The 21,334-nt window shown below is 39.6% G+C and overlaps 1 protein-coding gene across 7 annotated transcripts in view; it reads right to left on the bottom strand.

The window, feature by feature from the left end:
- KIAA1211 (KIAA1211 ortholog) overlaps positions 1 to 21,334 on the bottom strand; it is a 124,778-nt gene that overhangs the window by 14,084 nt on the left and 89,360 nt on the right. For all 7 annotated transcript variants that reach the window (XM_018069402.2, XM_018069426.2, XM_018069411.2 and 4 more), the window contains 3 exons: positions 9,630 to 9,765; positions 3,728 to 3,892; positions 1,111 to 1,179 (listed from right to left, as the gene is read on the bottom strand). In XM_018069402.2, the coding sequence (XP_017924891.2) occupies positions 1,111 to 1,179; positions 3,728 to 3,892; positions 9,630 to 9,765 (370 nt within the window). The remainder of the gene's footprint in view (positions 1 to 1,110; positions 1,180 to 3,727; positions 3,893 to 9,629; positions 9,766 to 21,334) is intronic.

The raw sequence follows: 21,334 nt of genomic DNA, 5'->3' as shown, positions 1-21,334 counted from the left end.
TGTAATATTTTCCCATTTTCAGTACTACACATTTTTACAGTTGTCACATTAAAATTACTTATACAATTCTAATTGAAGTTTTTTCACAGTTTAGCACCACTCTGAGCTTATTGGGAATGGGAAGGGCCCAGGCAAGGTTTTAAGCAATATCAAACACTGGGACATTTTAAAGTTTGCTTACTGTGAAAAAAAGATTTACATCTTTAAATAATTTAGATCAAACACTTTAGGCAAAAGGAAATCAGATTGACTTATCTAAGCATTATAACAGAACAGGTACAGAACTGTATTATCTGCATGGGAGATGACTGCAGTATGGGATGCCAGACTGGCATAGTGCCTGCAGAAAACCTTCCCTCCACAGTCATATGGAGTTGTCCAAGCAAGCACCAAATAGCAAAATATAAAATAAGACAACATTGACTTTGACGGGCGCTTTTTTTCTTGTGCCCTTCAAAATACTTGGGTTCCGAAAGTGCAAATATAAGCAAAGTGATTCAGTGAGATTCCTCTCATGAATAAATACAGTGGAACTGTATGTCTAGGCGTGTAAGCGTGAGCTTGTCATCAGTCTCCCCCATAAGCCACCAAGCTATCATCCCAAGACTTGTATTTGGCATAATCCAAATGGAAAAAAAAGACAGACAAAAAAAAAATAGAAGGGAGAAAACATCTTCTGTAAGGAAAGAAAATCACATACATTGTTTTCAAGACAGCTCTGTAATCTTCTGAGGTTAAACACATGATAATCATGGAACCAATTACTTAAAAGCTGAAGGAACATTTTGCATATGCTTATTGAATTACATGCAGGCATAACAAAGTAGTAGAAGTACTTATGAAAATTATAACTCTGTGATTAATTCATCAAATGTAGGAATGCTGCAAGACTGGCAGAGACCGATTCCTGCTGTTTCCTGCAATCAGCTCTTACAGATTTCTCAATCTTAGTTATTGCTTATGTACTAGCTCCAAAACTGCACAACATTTACAAAATCTTGGATGATCAATGAAACAATGGAATATGTCCAAAAGCAGAAACTGTCAGGTTTCTGCTATTTCAAACCAGAATGTAACTCAGTGCAAATCAAGTGTAAGAGTTTTTTTTACCTTTTCTTCCACTTCATGTCCTGTTCCAGGCAAATTTAGCATTCTCAAGAAATCTGGTGTGTCAGTGGGCTAGAAAACAAGATTACCACAGACATGTATTAAAATATAAAGGATCTAATAAATATGATTCAAAGGAGTTGCGAAATCATGCATATTAGGATAGGATTTTTACCCTGTTTCCTATCACTGCAGGACTGATGGATAAACAATTCTTGTTCCTACATGCTATGAGTTTCTCTTCGCTACTCCTTGAATCATTGCTGTCTACACAGAGGCAGTTACTGCTACAAAACACTACAAAAGGTAAAACGCTCAGGCTTTCTTAACAAGGTAAACAGGTTCCAAAACAAAGAGTACAGTTCTGTAGGATTTTGGTCAGGTCTTACAACTTTATTTTCTTCTGACCTATGCATAAGGAAAAAATATAGTAACCTGATTATGCATTATCTCTGCTGCAAGGAGTTTCAACTCCATGTGCTTGACAACTCTTCTTACAGAGCTAACTGTCCCCACAGAGTGATGCAAGCCTGGAGTACTCAAACTCTTAAGCTACTGTCCCTCTCCAAGCCATTCACAGCAGGGAATTTTTAAGGCACAGAGGTTGAAGCAGCATTGATCACACCCAGAAACATTGGTTTTAATCATTCTATCACAGTATTACTTCATAACCTAATGAATGTTGGGATCCCAATACACCAGGCACACCTGATTGTTAGTATGAAACCTAAAAAATCAGCTTCACAAATACAGGTTAAATTAAACCCAGACCTCTTGCTATTGATCCAAGTAAGTCAGACAAGAAAATCAGAAATCACAAAGTATCACAGGAAACCTGTTTGAAGTAGACCAACACTATGTGGTCCTGGCCACCAATTCTTGACAGAAGCCACCCCATCCCTCAGGACCTATGCAGACAGACACACCGAGGAGTTACAAGGCCAACAGAAGAGACAAGAGCAGAAACTAGGGAAGCTGCCATGCTTCCCTAATTTCCCTGATTATCTCTGATAACACAGGTAATGAGTAGTGTGCAGAAATGAAAGGAAAGTACTGAGTGCTCTGACTGACACTACGCACATAGAGTTGTTTTGGTTGTGTCTACAATTGTCTCTGAGTAGGGATGTTTGCTCCTTCAGTATTTGGAAAAAGAATTATGCAAACGAGTGGTCATTTTGTTTTTAAAATGTAATATTTAAAAGAGGAGATGGTAAGGATTGAATTTCTCCCTCTTTATTACACAAAAATACTGTAGTGTTTTTTTAGTGCTTGAGCTATTGTCTCCTTCAAGCTGGAGGTCACAAGGTGACATTAGTGTCTCCTACAGGACCCATCAGAAGGCTGTCTGAAGAGAATCTATGCTGGTCTCAAACACAGACTTGCACCTAGTACCAGGGTACATGGGGTAAATAGCCAAAACCTGTCCATGGGCCCACCTGCGTATTTTGAGCTGAGGCACACAGGATGCTCTTGATTCACCTTAACTGATTGCTTCAGAAGGGAGTATTTGTGAAGCAGAAAAAATATACCTTACCTTGGCTTCATTTTTATCCTTCCAGACTGCCGAGGGAGAGGTGTGAGTGTGCAAGTCCTACCTAAATGCCTGGCTCCCTGACAGATCTGACCACAACCACGAAGGAAGTGGTCACAGAGGAGCTATACTGCCCCTTAAAGACTGATGAAGAATTTTGGCCACCTTGGCCATAAATCTGCCTTCTGTGTGTTTGGCTGAATATAGGCATGAGCTGCAGTGGACACTTCCTGCCTTTGCCTTTCACATGGCCAGCACTAGTGTTAGTGAACATGAGTGGAGGCTCATGCCCTGCTGTCCCATCGGGATTTTGAGGGCTGCATGTACATGATGGGTTGCTGCATGCCTTTTCCAAAGGTTCCCAGGCACAAAGTCAGCCTCCTCCAGGCACAGAAGGATGTCCTTCTGTTCCCTGTGCTCCTTGCTGGCATTACAGTGACACACAGGACCAGCCTTGCCTTAGAGGATTTCCAGAAACCTTTCCTCACTCACTGTGTTTCTTAGCTGTCTGAACAAGACTCTTCTGGATGCCTGAATGCCCACAGTTCCTGATATCAAAATCTTCATGAATAATTTGAAGAATTATTTGAATTATACTGGACATTTGGATTTAGGGAGCATACAAAATGCTTATCCCTCTTTGCCTCTGGTTCCTGTCCATGAGAAATATAGATACTTACCCTAAGACCTAGGATTTTACAGATTTAGGCTCCAGACCCCTCTCATTTTGCAATGATTTTCCTTTTTGCCATTTGATGCTGTGAGCAACTTTCCTTGCTCAGAAGGCCGTATCTCAGGATATTTTCTGTCTCAGAAAATTCTCCTGTCTTCTATCTACACTGCAAATGATGTCTACATTGCTAGAAGTTCAGAGCAAACACTCAAACCAGTAAATCTGTGTGACCTGGATCAGGATGCCAAGAGCATGCTTCCCACCAGTCCAAGAAGGATGAGCTGAGAGAACCCTCTCACATGAAACAGCCCAGTGAGTTCTGCTGCACCTCACTGGAGACATCTGCTATTGCCCAGTGAATTTTACTGCTTTAATACTGCTATAATGCCATGGACACATCAATTTGAAGTGCTTACTTTATTACCACTGCCTGAGATCACTGTGACCTGCTGAGTCTCAATCTCCATGGGGCTGCTGAGCAACACATCCTCTTCTATACTAGTGTTTGCTTCCCCCATTGTCCTTGCAGAAACTGTCATTTGTGGAGGCTGCCCAAATTTTATATTCTTGGCCAACTGTTGCTGAAAAACAAAAAAAGGAAAAAAACCCCAACAACAGTGATAAGCAGGTATTTATATTATGAGTAAAATAAGACAAGTTCAGCATGCACCACAAAGTGACCAAGGTCAAGAATTTGCTACATGATTTCTGATTTTGGATGATCAACTTGAGTTCTTGACAGTGTTGCCAAGTTTTGCAAACTTACCGTGAACTTCGAACACTCCATCTCTTTTTTTAATTTATGTTCTAGGTTAAGACTTTGATTATAAAAGCTAATTATGATGCCTTATTGTTGCGAAGAAATATGATTACAAGCCACATGTACACCGGGAAACTAAAACTACCCCAAAAGGCAACTTTCTCCAGCCCCCAAACCCTGCATCTCATACATCTGCAGTTCTGAAAGATATCCTTACTGTAATGTTTAATTATAAGGTTTAAATGTTAAGGGTTTGGCACAACCTGGCCTTAGAAGAGGCAAAGTCTCAAAGGAGGGTAAGCTCAGCTCTTTTAGATGCTTGATCTTGAAGGAACAATATACAAACTCCTGTCTGCTCAGGCCACTCACCGCTGTTGCACAAAGAACTTCAGGCAGGGAACATGCAGTAGATGAATGAATAAAAGAGCTTTGCCACCATTTATTTTTCTTTTTGAAGTAATCTTCTCTCAAGGGTTACGAGAAAGTACTCTTGAATTACATCAAGTGTAAGATGAATAAAATAAGTAGCATATAATATCTGTCCCCTGATAGAGTCAGTTAGAGAAATTGCAGATTTTAGAAGTAGTTATGTAGTGAATGTAGGTTTTAAATGTAACTGTATATCTCTCATTCTTTAGAACAGCAGTTACATATACCCAACCCTATTACCCCATTCCCTATCAATTCTCCCTAAATTCCAGTAGCGTATTTAGTCTCTTTTTCAAGGTAGGCCTTAATTCTGTTTAAGAACATCTGCACCCTGGCCTGGACAACAAGATATCACCCAGGCAAAGCAACCTTCAAACCCAGGACTTTGGAAAGCCTCCAAGAACTGTAAGTGCTCCAAAGAAGATGAAGATGAGGAAGAGGGAATCCCAAAACTCCCCCAGACTCAATTCCCGAGGAGCAGGTCGGCAGGTGGAACAGGGCAAAGGCCAGGGGGTGGACGAACAAGGATTGGATGGACATAATTATTTCACGCATTACACTTGAAGAAAGTTTTGGGGAGAGTCTAAAATAGAAGAATGGTGAAGAAACATGCTGTAAATGGATTTCTAGAGATGTGTATTTGCAGCGAGTCCAGACACAAATTAAGATTTTAGTATACAGTGGCAATAGATCACTTAGAGAGACCTGTGTAAAGAGCAAGACTTTCTTCAGAAGCCTGAAGATACTGCATCAGTGGCATTTGTCACCAGAGTCTCTCCTCAAGCAAGGCAGATGCAAGGAAGGAAACAGTAGCTCATTTTCAGGGCTTACTATGATCATAGGTAAAAGAGAATCTGCCCAAGAAATGCTAGAATGATTAAGAAAATAAATAAATAAATTCAGTTTATAAAGTAAAACCAATTTTCAAATATGAGGAAAACAATTCGGCTGTAGTGGCACTAGAAAATATTAGCAACAAAGACATTAATTGTAAGAAATACAAAGTTAGGGAATCATGCAGTGAAAATTCACTCCCAATTCTGAAAAATGCAGAGCATCAAGTTAAAAGATAAGAGCTTTGAGGTTCCGCAAATGACTTTGAAGACTTGTTGAGATCTGTGCAATATCAAACAGAAGCAACGATGGGAATTGCTGGTACAGATGTCCCCAGCACAGCAGGGGAAGCACTGGCTTGATCATTAGCTAAGATATGCTAATGACTAAAAGAAATGGAATCCAAAAGTGAACAGTTATTAGGTCTCATAGGAAGAAAATGATCAGTGACATTCATCATCAGAAAGCCAGGGAAATGTGAATTTTAAAAGTGGTCCTTTAGTATTTGACCAAGAAGTGGTTTTATCATGATCAATATTTGTGTAATAAATGAGTGTTTTATAAATTTACAGAGCAGAAGGTTTGTTTGTTTTAAACCACATGGCCACATGAAACAGAAAGGAGGTAACCCTGTAGTTTCTAAATGCCATAAGCTATACGTCGTATTCAACCTTTAATATTTCTTGCAGCTGACTGCTGCAGCCTCACAGATGCCAGATGACCCAAAATACTTGGAGTGAAGGCAAGAGCCAAAGAACAAGCTGTTCTCCTGCCTCCAGAGGCAGCAGCAGTACCACACCACAGTATTGTCACAGCAAAAGGGAGAGAATGGCTTAGACACTTCAGGATACTAATGTTCTAAACAAGGCTTCATTTTACTTGCTGCAGTTTTTGCAGTCTGAAACAAAAACTGTCTTCGGATCATTTGTTGACCATTTCTGGCAAATGTCAGTGGTAGGAAGAAGAGTCATAGCTAAAAAATATGAGGAAGTAGTTCTAAGGCACTTCGATGGAAGAAAAAAAAACACTAACCTATGAAAGGCAAGGATGTAAAACCAAGTTCCCAGAGTTTATTTTTTTTTCTGACACACTGACAGATTTACATTTTAAACATTCCTGGTGTCTCATTCACAGTCCTGTATGAGAAGCAGAGCAACAGATCCCCAGAAACTAGGAGTTCAGCATTAAGAGTACCAATGCCTAGATACCACCTCTTTGTGGGGGCAGGTTCGGGCTGGCTTTCTACACTGGATATTACAAACTAGGTAATGATAAATCTCAACAGATCCAAAGGACATGGAAAAGACTTCTTTTATGACAGTAGATGGCTTGAGCCAACATGAAATAACTTCAGGATACACAAAGGCTATTGGAGGTTAACAAGAGGTCGGGCTTTTCTCAGCCTGACTTCTAGCACACACTAAAACCTTTGAACATAACCAAATCCATTTACAGAAAGCATGATAAGATGAATGCTACCAATCTTAAAATCGATAAAAACAAATGAGGGCAATTCTAGAAAGAACTGGTTTACCTTGCACACAATCATAAAGAGAGAATTCCCGTAATAAGAAGCTGAAACAGTGCACATGCTGGCCAGATGCCCAGACTACTACAGAGTTTGCACCATTACACAACATTTTTTGTGGGTTCATCAACACTCCAAAATCAGCAGAAAGGCGAGGCGAGAAGGGAGGAACACTTTGGCAGTTCTCAGAATGATATCCAGCACCATCAATATTAAATGGCTTGCATCATTATTCTGACTTCAAAACCCTTTTCATCATGCTATCTGCTAGGTTTGTAAGCATGGTGACTTTTAAAAAAAACAGATTTGAGTTTTCCAGGAGTGTTTACTGTACCATACAAAAAAAATCCTGAAAAGGGTTAAAATTTGCCGAGCTTTTGATCTCTGTTTGAATGCAGCAAATCCGGAGTCAGCAGGAGGCACTTAATCCTGGCAACAACTCTTTACTGAAGAGCATCTTGCTGGTGAATGGAAACTGGAAGGGCAGTGCTTCCACTGTGACATACAAGCCTGGGCAAAACCACAGTAATGCTGGTGGCAAAGTAATGACTTGGGACTGGGAACAGGCCTCAGAACTGGCTTTAAGGAGTAGAGTGCTCTCCAGAAGATATGACTGTCTCCTCTTATTCCACCAGTTTAAGAAATACAGATGTTCCCAGTTGGAGTGAGCTTACAGAAAGGGTCTTCAAAGTAGATACAAAGTCCGATAACAGGAGACTGAGTATCAGTGTTTTCTGTGACCAGAAATCACACAGCAAATGCTGTCTCATAGAATACTACAGCAGGAAAAAAGGATGGCGTATGGAATGCATAAAACCTTCAGATAGGAGCGATAGTCAAAATAACTCATCAGACCTGGGACTCAACTGTAAGGTCAACCTGAAATTGTGCAATGGGGTTTTAGCATTATTTTGTCCTAAAACTCAGGGATCAGTTGCAGAAATCATGGCTAGGGAAATTGGGACAGTTACATGCTGGGCATCAGTTTTTACAGATACAAGAGGTAGCCCCTAGTCTTGTTATAGGGAGCCTTTCCATGGGTTTATGAAAAAAATCCATGGAGATTTAGATGAATATATAACTTCAGTGCAAACACGTAAATAGCTAAAAGCATCATTTACAATTTATTATTCATTTCCTTTCTGAATGAATTAGTTGCTCTCACCATCATCAGTAGAGTGGAAAATGAATTGGGTATGTTACAGGCTGGGTTCCAGCTATACTAAAATGACAAAAATGAACTACCATCCTTCAGTTTTAAACAAAAAGGCAAGAACATATTTGACTTCAAGCAGCTGAAACAATACTTCCCCTTAAAATACATACAAATAACCACAACAAAAAAAGGCTTATGCAAAGGCTATTTATTTTGTGACTTTCAAAGGGAAGTATTTTGCTTCAATTTTCTTGATTTACCATGTGCTTAGTGAAGATGGTTCTTAGCAACTGCAATAACTATACTTTTTATTGGGTCTCTCAGTTTAGTGAAGGCAATAATTTTCACTGGGAATTTTAAGCTGAGTTTTGAAATAAGAAAAATGAAAAGTTATTCATAGAAAAGCTAACATACGGAATCCAAGACAACAAATCCAACAGATAGGGAGGGCACACCTCCTTGAAGAAGCTGAGTTTTTTTTTTTGGTTTTGCATTGAAAGGACACTGCAAAACAGGCCCAACTACCTCCTGTCTTTGCCCAGAGTCAGCAGTCATTTTAAACACAATGATTTCAGACTGGAAAGTAGCATGCATGGAATCTACCTCGCCCAGGGAAATTTAAGCTGAAAAACCAGCACAGAAGAATTGGAGCTGCCCTAGCGTGGTTTCTACTTCAGAGTTCATCTGCAGTCAGCACAGCCAGTGCTGTTCAGCTGCTCTGCCTGCCTACAGCACCAGCAGGAAGCAGGAACAATTTAATCCTGAAGGTCAGAGCTCTCTACTGAGCATGATCTCTCACTCACCAGAAAAGATGGACCATGGGTAGACTTTGGAGGTAAAAGAAATCAATGGTATTTTAGTAGTAAGCCTCAGAGTAACAGCACTTGCACAGAATTAAAAATTTATAATCATTTTGACAGGACATGTCAGCATCCTGAGCAATAAAGTGCAATGTGCTTCTGAAGAACAGCTCTTTCAAGATCTAGAAAGGCACAGAGATGGGAATCTTACAGATGTACAAGTAAAGCAAAAAATTAGTTAGAGTGCTAATGGGAGAGAGTTCTGGAAAAGAAGGAAAAGCAGGTCATGTAAAGCTGTTTAGAAGCAAAACCCAAATATGTTGTTTATGCTTTGGAGAGATAAACAAATCCACTTTTCATGAGAGTCATTGAAAGGACAGCGAGAAAAAGGAGAAAAAAATGTAAAATATATAAATGTATAGTGAAATGAGCTTTACAAAGAAGTTCTCACTCTACATACCATTCCCTACCACCAACACCACTCTCATTTTTTCTCTCAATACCACATCTGTAGGACTCAGGCATACAGATCAGGACACACTAAAACCACGAGTTCAATTCAAATGAGTTCCACAAGACACGGATATTTCTGCAGAAATGTTTGCAGCATCACTGCTGTAACTTTCAAGACCAAAACCTAGAACTTCTGCAGATTATCTGAATTACATGGCTTTTGGCCAGACAACTTAATATGGCTGAGAAATTTCCTGAAGGCTATTGGAAAAGCAAACCATCTTTATGCACATATAACACATTCTGGAGACTCTTTTCCCCTACATTTTAAGTATTTTTCCCACTTACAATTTCTTACCTGAAGAGTTTTGACTTTTCCTAAAACGTTCTCCTGTGACATTGCTTGGATGGCCTGTTCACCCTCTGTTCTCCCATCAGGTATAAAAATACTGTCATGGGAAAAAGCTCGACTGCCCATAGAATAATGGGAGGATCTGGAAAAAAAAAACAGTTAAAAAATAAATAAGCACTGCAATGAGTTTATGAGAGTGACCCTTCATATCATAACTGCCCTGCTGTACAGATTTTCCCTCCCTCTTGCCTTCTACGTAAAAGTTTTGAATATTCTCAGAAGAAAGGTATCCAAACATGTTTAGTTGTTAAAAGTTTAATGGAGGTGCACAATTCCTTCACATAAAGTCTTCCTCCTTGGAAGGATCTAGAGTTAGGTATTTTTAATAGGCGTGTTGAGAAGTCCAATTGATTTTCCTCATAAATCTCAAATCTAAATGTTACATTTAGGATACAGAGTAAGTGACTATGATGCACACATTACCAGACTACATGTTTAAGAAAGCCCACATTGGTGCTTAGTCCCAATGCTTGGGATCTGCTGTCATTCTTGGTCAAAGAAAACAGCAGGTCCCAAACAAAAGGAGCTCTATAACACAAAAAGAGGTAATACACTGTAGTAACCAACCTCTAAAGAGCTACCTCGTTTAGCTGGTTACTCAGCTCTTCCTATCACCATGACTATGATCACACTGACTATAAAAGGTTATCATCAAACCCCTGAACTGCTAAGAAGCTTATTGCACCAACCTGAGTGGCTTTGATTAGCAACAAAGAGCAAGAAATGCCTGTGTGTTGCTGTTAAACTGAATACTAATGCCAAGAAGAAGGGTGCATCATGAATGACCCAGTTATATGGCTCTGATTGAAATCCACAGGCAAAGAGATTAAAAAAAGAATTGTGAAGAAAATGTAGAATTAAAAAAAAAAAAAAGGAAAAAAACCTAGGCTTGTGGGTTGTTACTTGGGAGTTTGGGGGCATTCTGGAGAAAAAATGTTTGAATTTGAAAGTCATGTTTTGTCTCACCTAGAATATTCCATGGTAAGATAAAAGCCACAGTACAAAACCCCTGGAAACTGAGACATCTTAAATCTCTCCTTTTAATAATATGTTAACAACTCTACAGAACCCATTTATAACTTAAAAAAAAACAATCTGGAGGAAAAAAAAGGTTTTGTACAGATCTAACCAAAACAACCTTCTACATTTGATAAAACCATTATAAACAAATATTTCAGCCACAGCAAGGAAGATGATACTTCCAGAGACAAGTGTAAGTAAAACAACAAGAAAAATTAAAGCTTCACATCTTTAAGAAAATCAGTATATTATCTTTTTCTGCCTTTTAAAATGTACTAATTTTTCATGAAGTGTTCACAATATTTCTACTCATACTTTGGAAACAAATATGTTTGGAATGTATTTATTACACTTTCATCTCATTTTTTTTCCTGGGTTATCAACATACTCTTTTTAAGTAAAAACAATAATCTTTTCTTACCAAGGAAGACTTGTTATATAGGGTTATATTATCCTGTTGAAACGGATTAGATAATAGACTATTTGTGACTTTTATAACAGAATTTCTTAGAGGTAACCTGAAAATAACAGGAAAAAAGCCCCCTAAACCCTCTCTCTCTAGTTTATATATAAAACTTTTGCAATCCACTCACAACATATTCCAATCTTTTGAGTGAACACACAGAGCCCTCTAAATCATTTTATCTTCAATATAATCACAAACTAACTGAAAAACTACCTTTTATCCAGAATTAATATTTGAGCAACATGCTTCATTTGAAACAAACCAGCACACAATCAGTCAAAGAGCTGGTCAATATTTCAGAGCAGTTTTAGCCATGAAAGAGAAGGAACCTTTAACTGATGCTATATTCTATGTTAGATTTTTGTTTTATAAAAAACACAACTTGATTGCCTCTGGCTTCTAAAGGTAATACACCTTCTTTTAGAAACCTTTTATTAGAGAAACCATAAAAGTATATTTTTAAACCCTCTTCTAAAAAAGCTTCTGTACTGAATCTCTGTGACTCAGCCTGTACACATAACTGCGGTAAAATCGCATGTCACTGAAATACATCCACCTTCCTTGGCCACCCAGGAATCAGGCCGTGACCCACAATTTGAGAAATGTCCCTTAAACAGAGAGTGGTTTGAAGCTGAGAGAAAGTTGGCTTTTTTTTCATATAACTGTGTTGGACTGTTTGAACTGAAAGCTCCAGCGTTGCATTCAAAAGGTGGGAGGGTAGGGGGGAGAAGTCTGTAGTCACAACTAAAATGGAGACAAACATGCAAAATTTGGAAAACCAGTCCATGGGCACCCCTCCTGCCATTTGCACTGTTCAGTATGTGAACCTGCTGCAGATGTGGAAGGCAAGGCCAGTGGGAACTGGTGGTTTGTTAATTACCTTTGAGCTGAGAGATCTGCTGAGGATGTATAATCCAGGTCATGCTGTGCTCCAGAGACGATCCTTTCTCAAAGATTTTTCCAGCAATGCTGTGGCTCAGATACTTGTGGCTTTGTCTCACAGCTACTTTCTGTGCATACACCACTATCCTCCCCTTTTACTGTCCAGTGGGTTGGAGTTCTCATACTTAAAATCAGACACCTCATGTATATTTGTGTTGTTTGTTACAACTAATTAGTAGGCAAAGATTGCAATTCAGGCACAAAAGTGGCTTGTTTGCAAGTTGTTTTTGACCTTACTAATGAATTGCTAATATTTAAGTTGGCAGCAGCCAACTGGCAGCTTTGAAACTGAACAGAATTTGCTAGCAGTTCAAACTCCAAATCTGCATTTGACCAGCTGCAGGGATGCTCTGGTAGTAGGAAGGGCCCGATAAAATCTGAGTCCCTGAAACGGAAGAAAAGAGCAACTTCTGAGGTCAGTGCTGGTGGACTGTCTGGGACAGGGCTGTGAGTGAAGATCTTCCCCATCCTGCTACAAAGCTGAGGACACCTTTGATGATCTAGTCTCTCCTCCTGCCTATGAACTTATCAAATATCATTTAATCTCATTCTTTTGGGGACACCAGGTCACATGAAATAGCTTCGGAGCTCCATGTGACCTGCAATCGTAAGTACATCACCACTGGAAGTCCAACCCTGCCTTTGACAAGTGCCCACAATGGTACCAGTGGCAGGTACCAGTAGCACATACAGCATTTCTGATGTTCTCCCAAACACCAAAGTGCTGTCTCTCTCCTTATTACACGGCATCACATATTTCTGTTTTGTAGAGCTTAGGCCAAACATACCTGAAAGGTTTTGTCCAGTTTTGTTTTCTTATTAACTTCCTAACAAAACAAACATACTCCAAATTGTCAGAAGACATGAAACAGTCACAGGAAACCTTGCAGTGCATTAATTCAAGATTACTCTCTACTGTATCCCTTCAAAATGCTTTGCACATATAGTGAATATTTCAGAATTGGGTGAATGAGCAATTCTGCTAGCCACATGTCCAACAACTGGTAAAAATAGTTTAAGAATTTTGCTTAAATGTCTTTGTAGACTAAAGAACATAGGAAAAAATATTCACACATTGTAGTAACCTAGTTTCTTTTACAGGAGAGTTTAAATACTGTTTAAGGTGATTTCCAGGCTATTGTACTTTCTGAAAGGTCTCTTATTTTACTCACTTGGAGCCCACAATCCTTTCACATCTTTCCAGCTGTGAATCTGACAGATTATATCACAAAGGTCCTTTCCCCCCCTCTTTTTTCACTTTCCTCATGTTCTACTTTTGGAAAGACTGAATTTCTTTTAAGTCATAATACAGTATGAATAATTGAGCTTCCTTCACTGCTAACCAGCATTCCCATCTTTGAAGTTTTTCTCAGAAGTCTTTATACAAAAACATCCTCACAATACACGTCTACAGTCTGTGCTCCCTTCGATTAAAAGGCATGTCAACATCAGGAGTGGATTTCAATAGATTCACGGTGTGACAGAGACCCAGGCTACAGTCATAGCCATGGCTGAAGGTATTACAGCTTCAAGCTGCCATATCACTTCCAAGAAATGTGGGAAAACAGTGCCATCAGTTTATGAGCACTTCTGCTGACAATTCTGATGATGACACTTCAGAGGCTGTTTGTACTGAAAATAACTGAATCATCATCTGACTCACTTTCAGAAACCTGACTAAATTACATGAATTATGGATGTGCTATATCAAAATACGAAGCACTTTTAGCAAATCCTTAAAGATATTCCCTCTGAAGATGTGTTGCAACCCAAGGATCATGTTCCAGTTTCAGTTGCAATACACAGATTTTCAAAACTAATTTTCCCATACTCAGAGCAAAGTTAAATTGCATTTGCTCTCAGAGTTTTCGTTGCCTCACCTGTGTCCATCTTCAGATACCTGAACAGGTTGGAATACTTGGTTTCGCAGCAACACTAAAAACTTACTTTTCACCTTCTTTGGTCAGGATGAAATTGTCAATAACTACTACATTTTTGAGAACATATGATGGGCTCTGTGGTACATGCAGGTTTTAGTGGGAAAAAAAATACACCAGGATTTGTCCTTGTCTTGAGTGTGCCCCAAGAGCTTAAAAGTATAGCAGAGCCAACCATCCCACAGGATTTTTACAAATAATGACACCAATAGTGTCAAAGGGATGGGAAATAGAGCAAGACACAGAGTATGAGGACCCCACCACATCCTGACCATGGAGATGACTGGACTCCTAGCCCAGATTTAACAATATTTAGCTGTAAAAGAAGTTGCCTCAAATACACATTGCCCCTAATTAGGTTTCTTCTGCATAAAATTAATATGCTTCTCGGACTCATTGTTTAATTCAGTGCTGCTGATTCATTTTCCTGGACAGGGAAAACACCTGTTTCATTTCAGACTTCTGGAAGAATCACAGAAAACCACCAGTAAAACAGATTACATAGATATTGGAGTATCAATATGTGTATGAATTTGGCTTGCAAAAACCTCTGTGTGCTAACCCCTCTTACCATTACTCATTCTTGCTAAGGTATCTGTGTGTGCTAAGAAATTAGAAAATGTGAAACAATTCCCTTACAGCAAAATAGAACCACCTTGATCCTACAGGTGAAGTCTTACTCCTCTTCCATGAAGACCAACAAACAGAGAGATTGCTCTTTGGACCCTCCCCCAGCCATCCACTGCTATGCATCATCATCTACTTAGGATGTGATTTTCCATCAGTTCTAGATACATCAAGTCAGGACAGGTGAGGTGTCACCCTTTCTCTCTTTACTCTCCTCTCTGTGTGTTCACATCACCTCTTTTTTGCCTGATTAGTGGTCATGGTTCACATGAAACAATTCAGAGATGTTCTGGTAACTAGAATAACTAACTGAAAAAAAAAAAATCCCGAAAACCATCCAAACTCAAAAACCTACACAGCTTCCTGGTTTGCCTGAGCAAATCCTGACTCAAGTTTCCATGCTAGCTGCGTGCCTAGAGAGCTGTTGGAAAGAGCCAGACAACTGCAGTCCAGACATCAATCAGCATATACTGCTGTGGAACTGCACCCTTAAGTACATCAGAGCATGCAAAGGAAAAATTTTACACAGAATACAAGGTTAAGTTTATCTTGACGCTGGTGGCTATAATGTTTTAAATCCCATTTTTCTCCAGAGCTATTTCTCCTCTCAAAGACATATGTGTGGTCATTAATAAGGGGAAGCTTTTCCAGCAGAGAACACTGAGACCTCAGCTCTTGTATAATCCCATGTTGGTGAGTTCCTGTAGTACAGAAATTTCACACCACCAGTTGCCTCTTTGGTGTGTCATAAATGTTCCTCCCACTCTGTTATTAAAGAGTTAGAAATAGAAACTGGAAAATAAAGGGAAAGAATGAGTTGTTCTGTTCTTTCTTGTTTGTAGAGACTGACTCCAAAAAACCCCGAGTCTCATGACTTTTAGTTTTCCATTAGAAACTGATTCTGTAATCATTAGAGATCAAAGCCAGTTTTTTAACATAAAGCCATTTTTAACATTGAAAAATTCATAAAGCATGTAAAGCAAGAATGAATTTGCTTTAGCCAGGTATTGACCCTCCATATAATCTCTTCAAAGGGATCTGGGAGTCACTTCCCAGAATAATGCCCCAGGGAATGACAAGTGCAGTGATAGGTTGCCTTTACTTATTGTTTTGTTTTAATAAAGAAATCTGATTCAACACTTTGCATATCCCATGAATGTCCCCAGGGCAGATAGAGATGAAAAACATAAATTTCATTTTCTACTCATTCCAGAGATGCATTAATACGTAAAAGATGAAAACTAACTGTAATTCTGATATATATTTTTAGTGTCCTCTCTTTCGTCTCTCATACTGGAATGTGAGTTTTGGTTCTAACTCACACCTGGATGGGGAATACTGTGTATGCTGTAACATAACTCTGATTCTGAGCTCTGTCTAAAGATGTATTTGTATCACCTTCAGGAACTGTTGAATTTCAGGACACTCCCCCTGTTATGCCCCACTCGAGTCCCATTGATGCCAATGATCAGTTGTGCAGCCCTGCTGTCAGTAGTCCTGCTCATTTCAAAGGTATCACACAACATCATCTTATATAAAGCTCCAGTCTGGTGTCATCAGAGGATCTGTAACCTATGAACTTACCATAGTTTCATTTCTTCTTACAAGCAGGGATCAAGCTTAGCTATAAGTAGCTGATGCATCATGCTAATAGTCTAACTAAAATTATGATAATCAAGGGCACAAAAATCAACCATGGGAAGTATCAAGTTCCAGAGAGCACTAATGAGCTTTAATGTCTTTGACCAGCCTCATCTGGGAGCTCCACCCACCCACATGGATCCAGGAGCTCTCTTTAAGATCACAGTTGAGGCTTTGGTCCCTGCCTGAACTATGCTGGAGGAGTACCAGTCTCCAGTTCAAAAACAACTGTCCCTGGCCACAAAGATCCTTGATCCAGACCTCAATTTGCAGACTGTTTTCCTGGCTTGCCCTTAGCTCTGCCTTCTCAGCTGTGGACCTGCAGCATGATCACAGATCCACCCTGCTTTGGGATTTTCTTGGTGTCCTGCTTGCCTTCCCTGAGGGAGCAAGAAGGCAATGAAGTAGGACTACACAGTTCTTGACACGTGAGTTTTACATAATTATTCACTAAATTGTCTAATCTCAGAAAGTCTCAGCATGTACAGCAAAGAAAGGCATCACTCTGCTTTCCAGTAATTCTGCAAGAGAACCCTGATGCAGTTTGAGGATGTGGACATTCACCAGTTAGCATAGAAATATGCAGATTGGTAGAAGGAACAGGGCTCTAAGTGGTCCAGCTTTCACACTTGACCTGGCAATCCATCACATGTGACACTATTCTGTCAAATAGCAGCATATGTTTATGCAAAATCTGCTCTAAAGTATGGCAAAACGTCAGAAAAAGAAGTGAAAAGTCTAAGTTAGCCTTGGCAGGAATAAGTGTTATATAGTGACTGCATTTAGCTGATAAGGAAGGAAAGGAAGAGGAAATAAGACAGTATATTATATTAAAGGTGACAACTCTGTATGATACAGGAGCCTAGACCTCATCCTTATCAGCTGCTGAAAATGACAGTTGCCATGCAGAATCTGGAAGGAAATCAAGTATATGATGATTAGGAGGGGGAGTGCAATGAAAAAATCCAAAAGGGAGGCAAGGGAGAGGACAAGTGGACAGTGAGACATCCTAACCTTCAAGAGAGACTAAAGCTTATGTGATGGAAAAAGTGAAGACCAGAGTAAAAAAGGTTCTGGGATTACTGATGTGAAAATAAAACTAATAATTGAGGCTGAGGACAAAAGACAAGTTAAAAAGGAGAAACAGAGTGCAACCTAACATAAAATGTTGAGGACTTGCAGAGACATGGCCTACTGAAGGGCTCTCAGGATCATATACAAATTACAGCACACATAATGAGGCATCTTTGCACTCAGCTGAAAAAAAAAAAGGCAAGCTGATGGCATTTTGTGCAAATTTCTACTAAGTGATAAAATTGCAACAAGTAGTAAAAAGTCCTAGCTCACGTACCTGAGAAGAAAGCTTCTGGAGCTCAAAGACTTAAGCAAGCTGGGAACAGAAGGGAGGACACTGAGAGTTGAGGTGTCAAGAAAAGCTAAGGTCAAAAAAAATAGAGTATGATATTAGTCTGATGTTCTGCCAAGGCAGCTGGAACCACTTCAGGAAGGCTTTCTCCACTCCTCTGCTCTGACCACATGCCACTGAGTACACATCAGAAATGGCCATTCATAAGGTGGTTGTGGCTCCTATTTCTGTGCTATTCAGCTGCAATATAAATTACAAGAAAGGAGAAACAACTCTAATGTCACAAAAATTCGTAATGAAACTTATAAAAAATCCATGCAAATGGAAAACTGCAGAGGGTAAAGCTGTTCTTTGCCACAACCGTTTCTGTCTTGGAACATCCTTGGTTCCCACAACACATCTCATAACCCAGAAATAAGAAACCTGTTCCACATGGATCCTTGTCAGCTGAGATAAGAGAGGAAAATCCAAGCTTGCTTTGTTTATAAAAGCCTTACTTTTCTCTGCTTGGGCTTGAAGAGATACTTGCTGACATCTGAGTTCTGATAAGATGAAGTCTCCAGAAGAAGGTGGACACTAAGCAGTACTGCAACATAGCACTCTCACTGGAGTCAAGAAGGCACTCAAAATGAGCCACTTCCAAAGAAATTAGTAAAGTGACAAAAGCCAATTGCAGAAATAAGGCTAATAAGCAGAAAAAAATGCCCAGTGTATGAAAACTGGATGTGACAGAGAGAAGGTTTCTTGGGAGCTCCTTGAAACTCCGGCTGGGTAGACGGATCCCTTTTTTCTGTTGATCTAGATTGTTTCATATGGAACTGTACAATGCTGCAAGTAAAGGGGTCTCGTTTCATGGAGAGGCACTGTCAAGAAACTGAAGTTCACTCACAGACTTTTTGTTGGAAGAGGATCAGTGCTGTCACACTTGACTCCTCAAGACCTGACAGGTCTAATTTCAGGTCCTTTGACTGCATTCAGTCGAAGGAAAGGCACTCTACTGTACCCCCAATAAGAGAAATTTAATTTCCCACTGCCTCTGCACATCAAGTCAGAATGCCAAACTTTTGTAGGGCACTGCACAGTGCACTTTCAGGTATGTCCTCACAATGCTTGCTTAATGTCAACTGTGACAAATTAGACAAATATAAAATCTTGTAAAGTGCCAAATCGTAGCCTCAGAACAGAAGCTTCTGGAGACTTTAGTGAAGGTCCACAAACACAGCTTAGCTTCCTTGTAATAAGCACTTCTATCTCCCAGCCCTTACGGTTAGGACATGAAGTTAATGAATACCATTTTAACTTTGTAAACTCAAGAAGGGCAGTATAAAAGTGGGAAAAGGAATTCCAGTCTTTCACAAGGCAGAGCAAGACAAACTGCAGTAGGATACCTCCCACCTGGGTGTTGCAAAACAACATGGATGAATAAATAGGCTGAAGTGTGCATACATCAGGATACCAAGCAAGTTATTTGCATCTGATGAATCCAAGATGCATCTGTAAGAATGGATGGACAGGCAGATCTCTCAGGCTGCTTCCAACTCAGCTAGTCAATCTACACCATATGCAGATTACCTAAATGGCTCCAGGGATGTCTGCATCAGCCAGTCGGTGCAGTCTCCATTAGAGATTTCAGCGCTAGCTGTGAGCAGGCTTGTAAGCCAATACAGCACTCAGTGAAATACTAGCTTAGGTCTTGGAAGCAATACAGATGTCTTCTTTAGCCTATATTCATTCATTTGCTTGTCTCTACCTTCTGGAGGCAGCTTTCTCCCTTAATATCTGTTCAAAACAACGACCTCCTCTACCCAAAACAAAACAAGAAGTCCACAAGACACATCTGCAGATAACAAATTCATGTACTTTGCAGGCTGAAAAAGAAATATAGCTCTCTTAAGGGAATGGGAGTATCCCTGAAATTTTATTGCAAAATTGGAACATTTATTAAGTTTTTGTAAATGTATGGTTGTTGTACATTCTTAAAGAGTTTGAAGCAAATGGTTTTACAATACTATTCAGTTTTTTGCTTATATAAATATACTACTTGATATTTATATTTGCTCTGGTCTATTTCTATAGTAATTGTGGAAGGTATGGCAATGCATCTACTGTTAGACAACTTTTAAACAACTATGTGTATTATTTCACTCAGCCTCTCTCTGCATTCAATTCACAAACATTTGAAATTACAGTAAAGGCCAAAAAAATATAATGGATGGAAGCCATACTGAAAACAATGAGGTAGCCAAACTAAGCTCCCCAAAGCAATCTAATGCACTGCACTGAATATCTATGCTTGTTGTAAGATGAGCAGCGTGATAAACACTACCTGCAAACTGAAAATTATCATCAAATCCCACCCACATTGCACCATAAAGCCTGAGAGGAAAAACAGAGGTTCGACTTGGTATTTCTAGCAGACTAAAACAGAACCTCTCAGGAGTCATAGATGTGTTCCACTTGAGATGAGGTGTGGGACCCTTCACCCTTGCTAATTCCCTGTGATTTAAATCGTGCAGTCTGACTTATTATACCAGAAGCTTACATTTAATGCCTTTATTAATTAGAAAAATTAATATGTTTAAAAATGTAAGCATTTAACAGTCTCACCAGGGTCGGCCACACCTTCCTGTCACTGTTGGGGAATGGGACAAGTTCCCATATCACTGTTTGTTTCTAGGTGCAGCACCACCTTTTCGGTTATACTGAATGGGAAATCCCTGATAGCGAGATGACGCCCTTTAGTTTGCTCTTGAGGGAAAAGGCACTGAAACCTCCTACAGACTTTTGGCATCATGCACCCAGGTAATGCAATGCAACAGCAGTCAGCCACACCTCCAGCTACACTGTGGCTATGCTCAGTATTGATTTTCTGAAAAGCTGGGTTGGGCAAAAGAGGTGTATGAGATTGCACTGCAGAAACCAAAAGGAAACCTAGAACTTAAGGAATTTCACAGAATGGCACAAAAAACTCAAAACCTTAAAAAAACACCTAAATAAATAATTTTTAAATCACATTTTTGCACCTATTATTTTGCACCACTGGAAATACTGTGCAGGGTAATGTTTCTGCTACAAATTTTGGCATGTTTTTTTGTCCTCTTGGCTGTTTTGTTACATTCAGATATTCACACTCCACAGTGCAAACAGTTTCTTTTTTTCCAAAGCAACAGGCTTTGACCAGGAGTCAGCTAACCTCTCTGAGACTAGCAGCTGGAAAGTGAAATAAGTATTACTGACACCATTAGTTTGTGCATCTGGCCTTGGGGTTTTGTTGCTGTTGGGGTAGGGGGTTTTTTGTTTGTTTTGGTTTGGGTTGGTTTGGTTGGTTGGTTTTGGTTTTTGGTTTGGCTTTTCTTTTTTTTTCTGTTCCCAGTTAGAGATTGCTAACTAGTTAGCTCTGTGCAGTTTCTTTCTCCCACCATTCATACAGAAAATTCTCACACTGTCCTTTTGTAATCCTCTGTTGACACTTGAATATGATCTGATTTCCAGGTGCTTCTCTCTGCTCCCTTCCTTCTGCTCTACATTCAGATCAAAATAAAAGCAGCCTATTTGTTGACCCCAATTACAATGCAAAAACTGTATGGGATAGACTGAAAAAGGATGTTTCTGTTCTGACCCAAAGATACCACCTTGCAGGGAAATGTGTGCA

The sequence above is a fragment of the Manacus vitellinus genome, unplaced genomic scaffold (assembly GCF_001715985.3).
Source record: "Manacus vitellinus isolate BGI_N305 unplaced genomic scaffold, ASM171598v3 scaffold_0_pilon, whole genome shotgun sequence".
NCBI classification, from domain to species: Eukaryota; Metazoa; Chordata; class Aves; order Passeriformes; family Pipridae; genus Manacus; species Manacus vitellinus.
The sequence above is the reverse complement of the archived record's forward strand: the minus strand, read 5'-3'. Positions and strand labels throughout refer to the sequence as shown.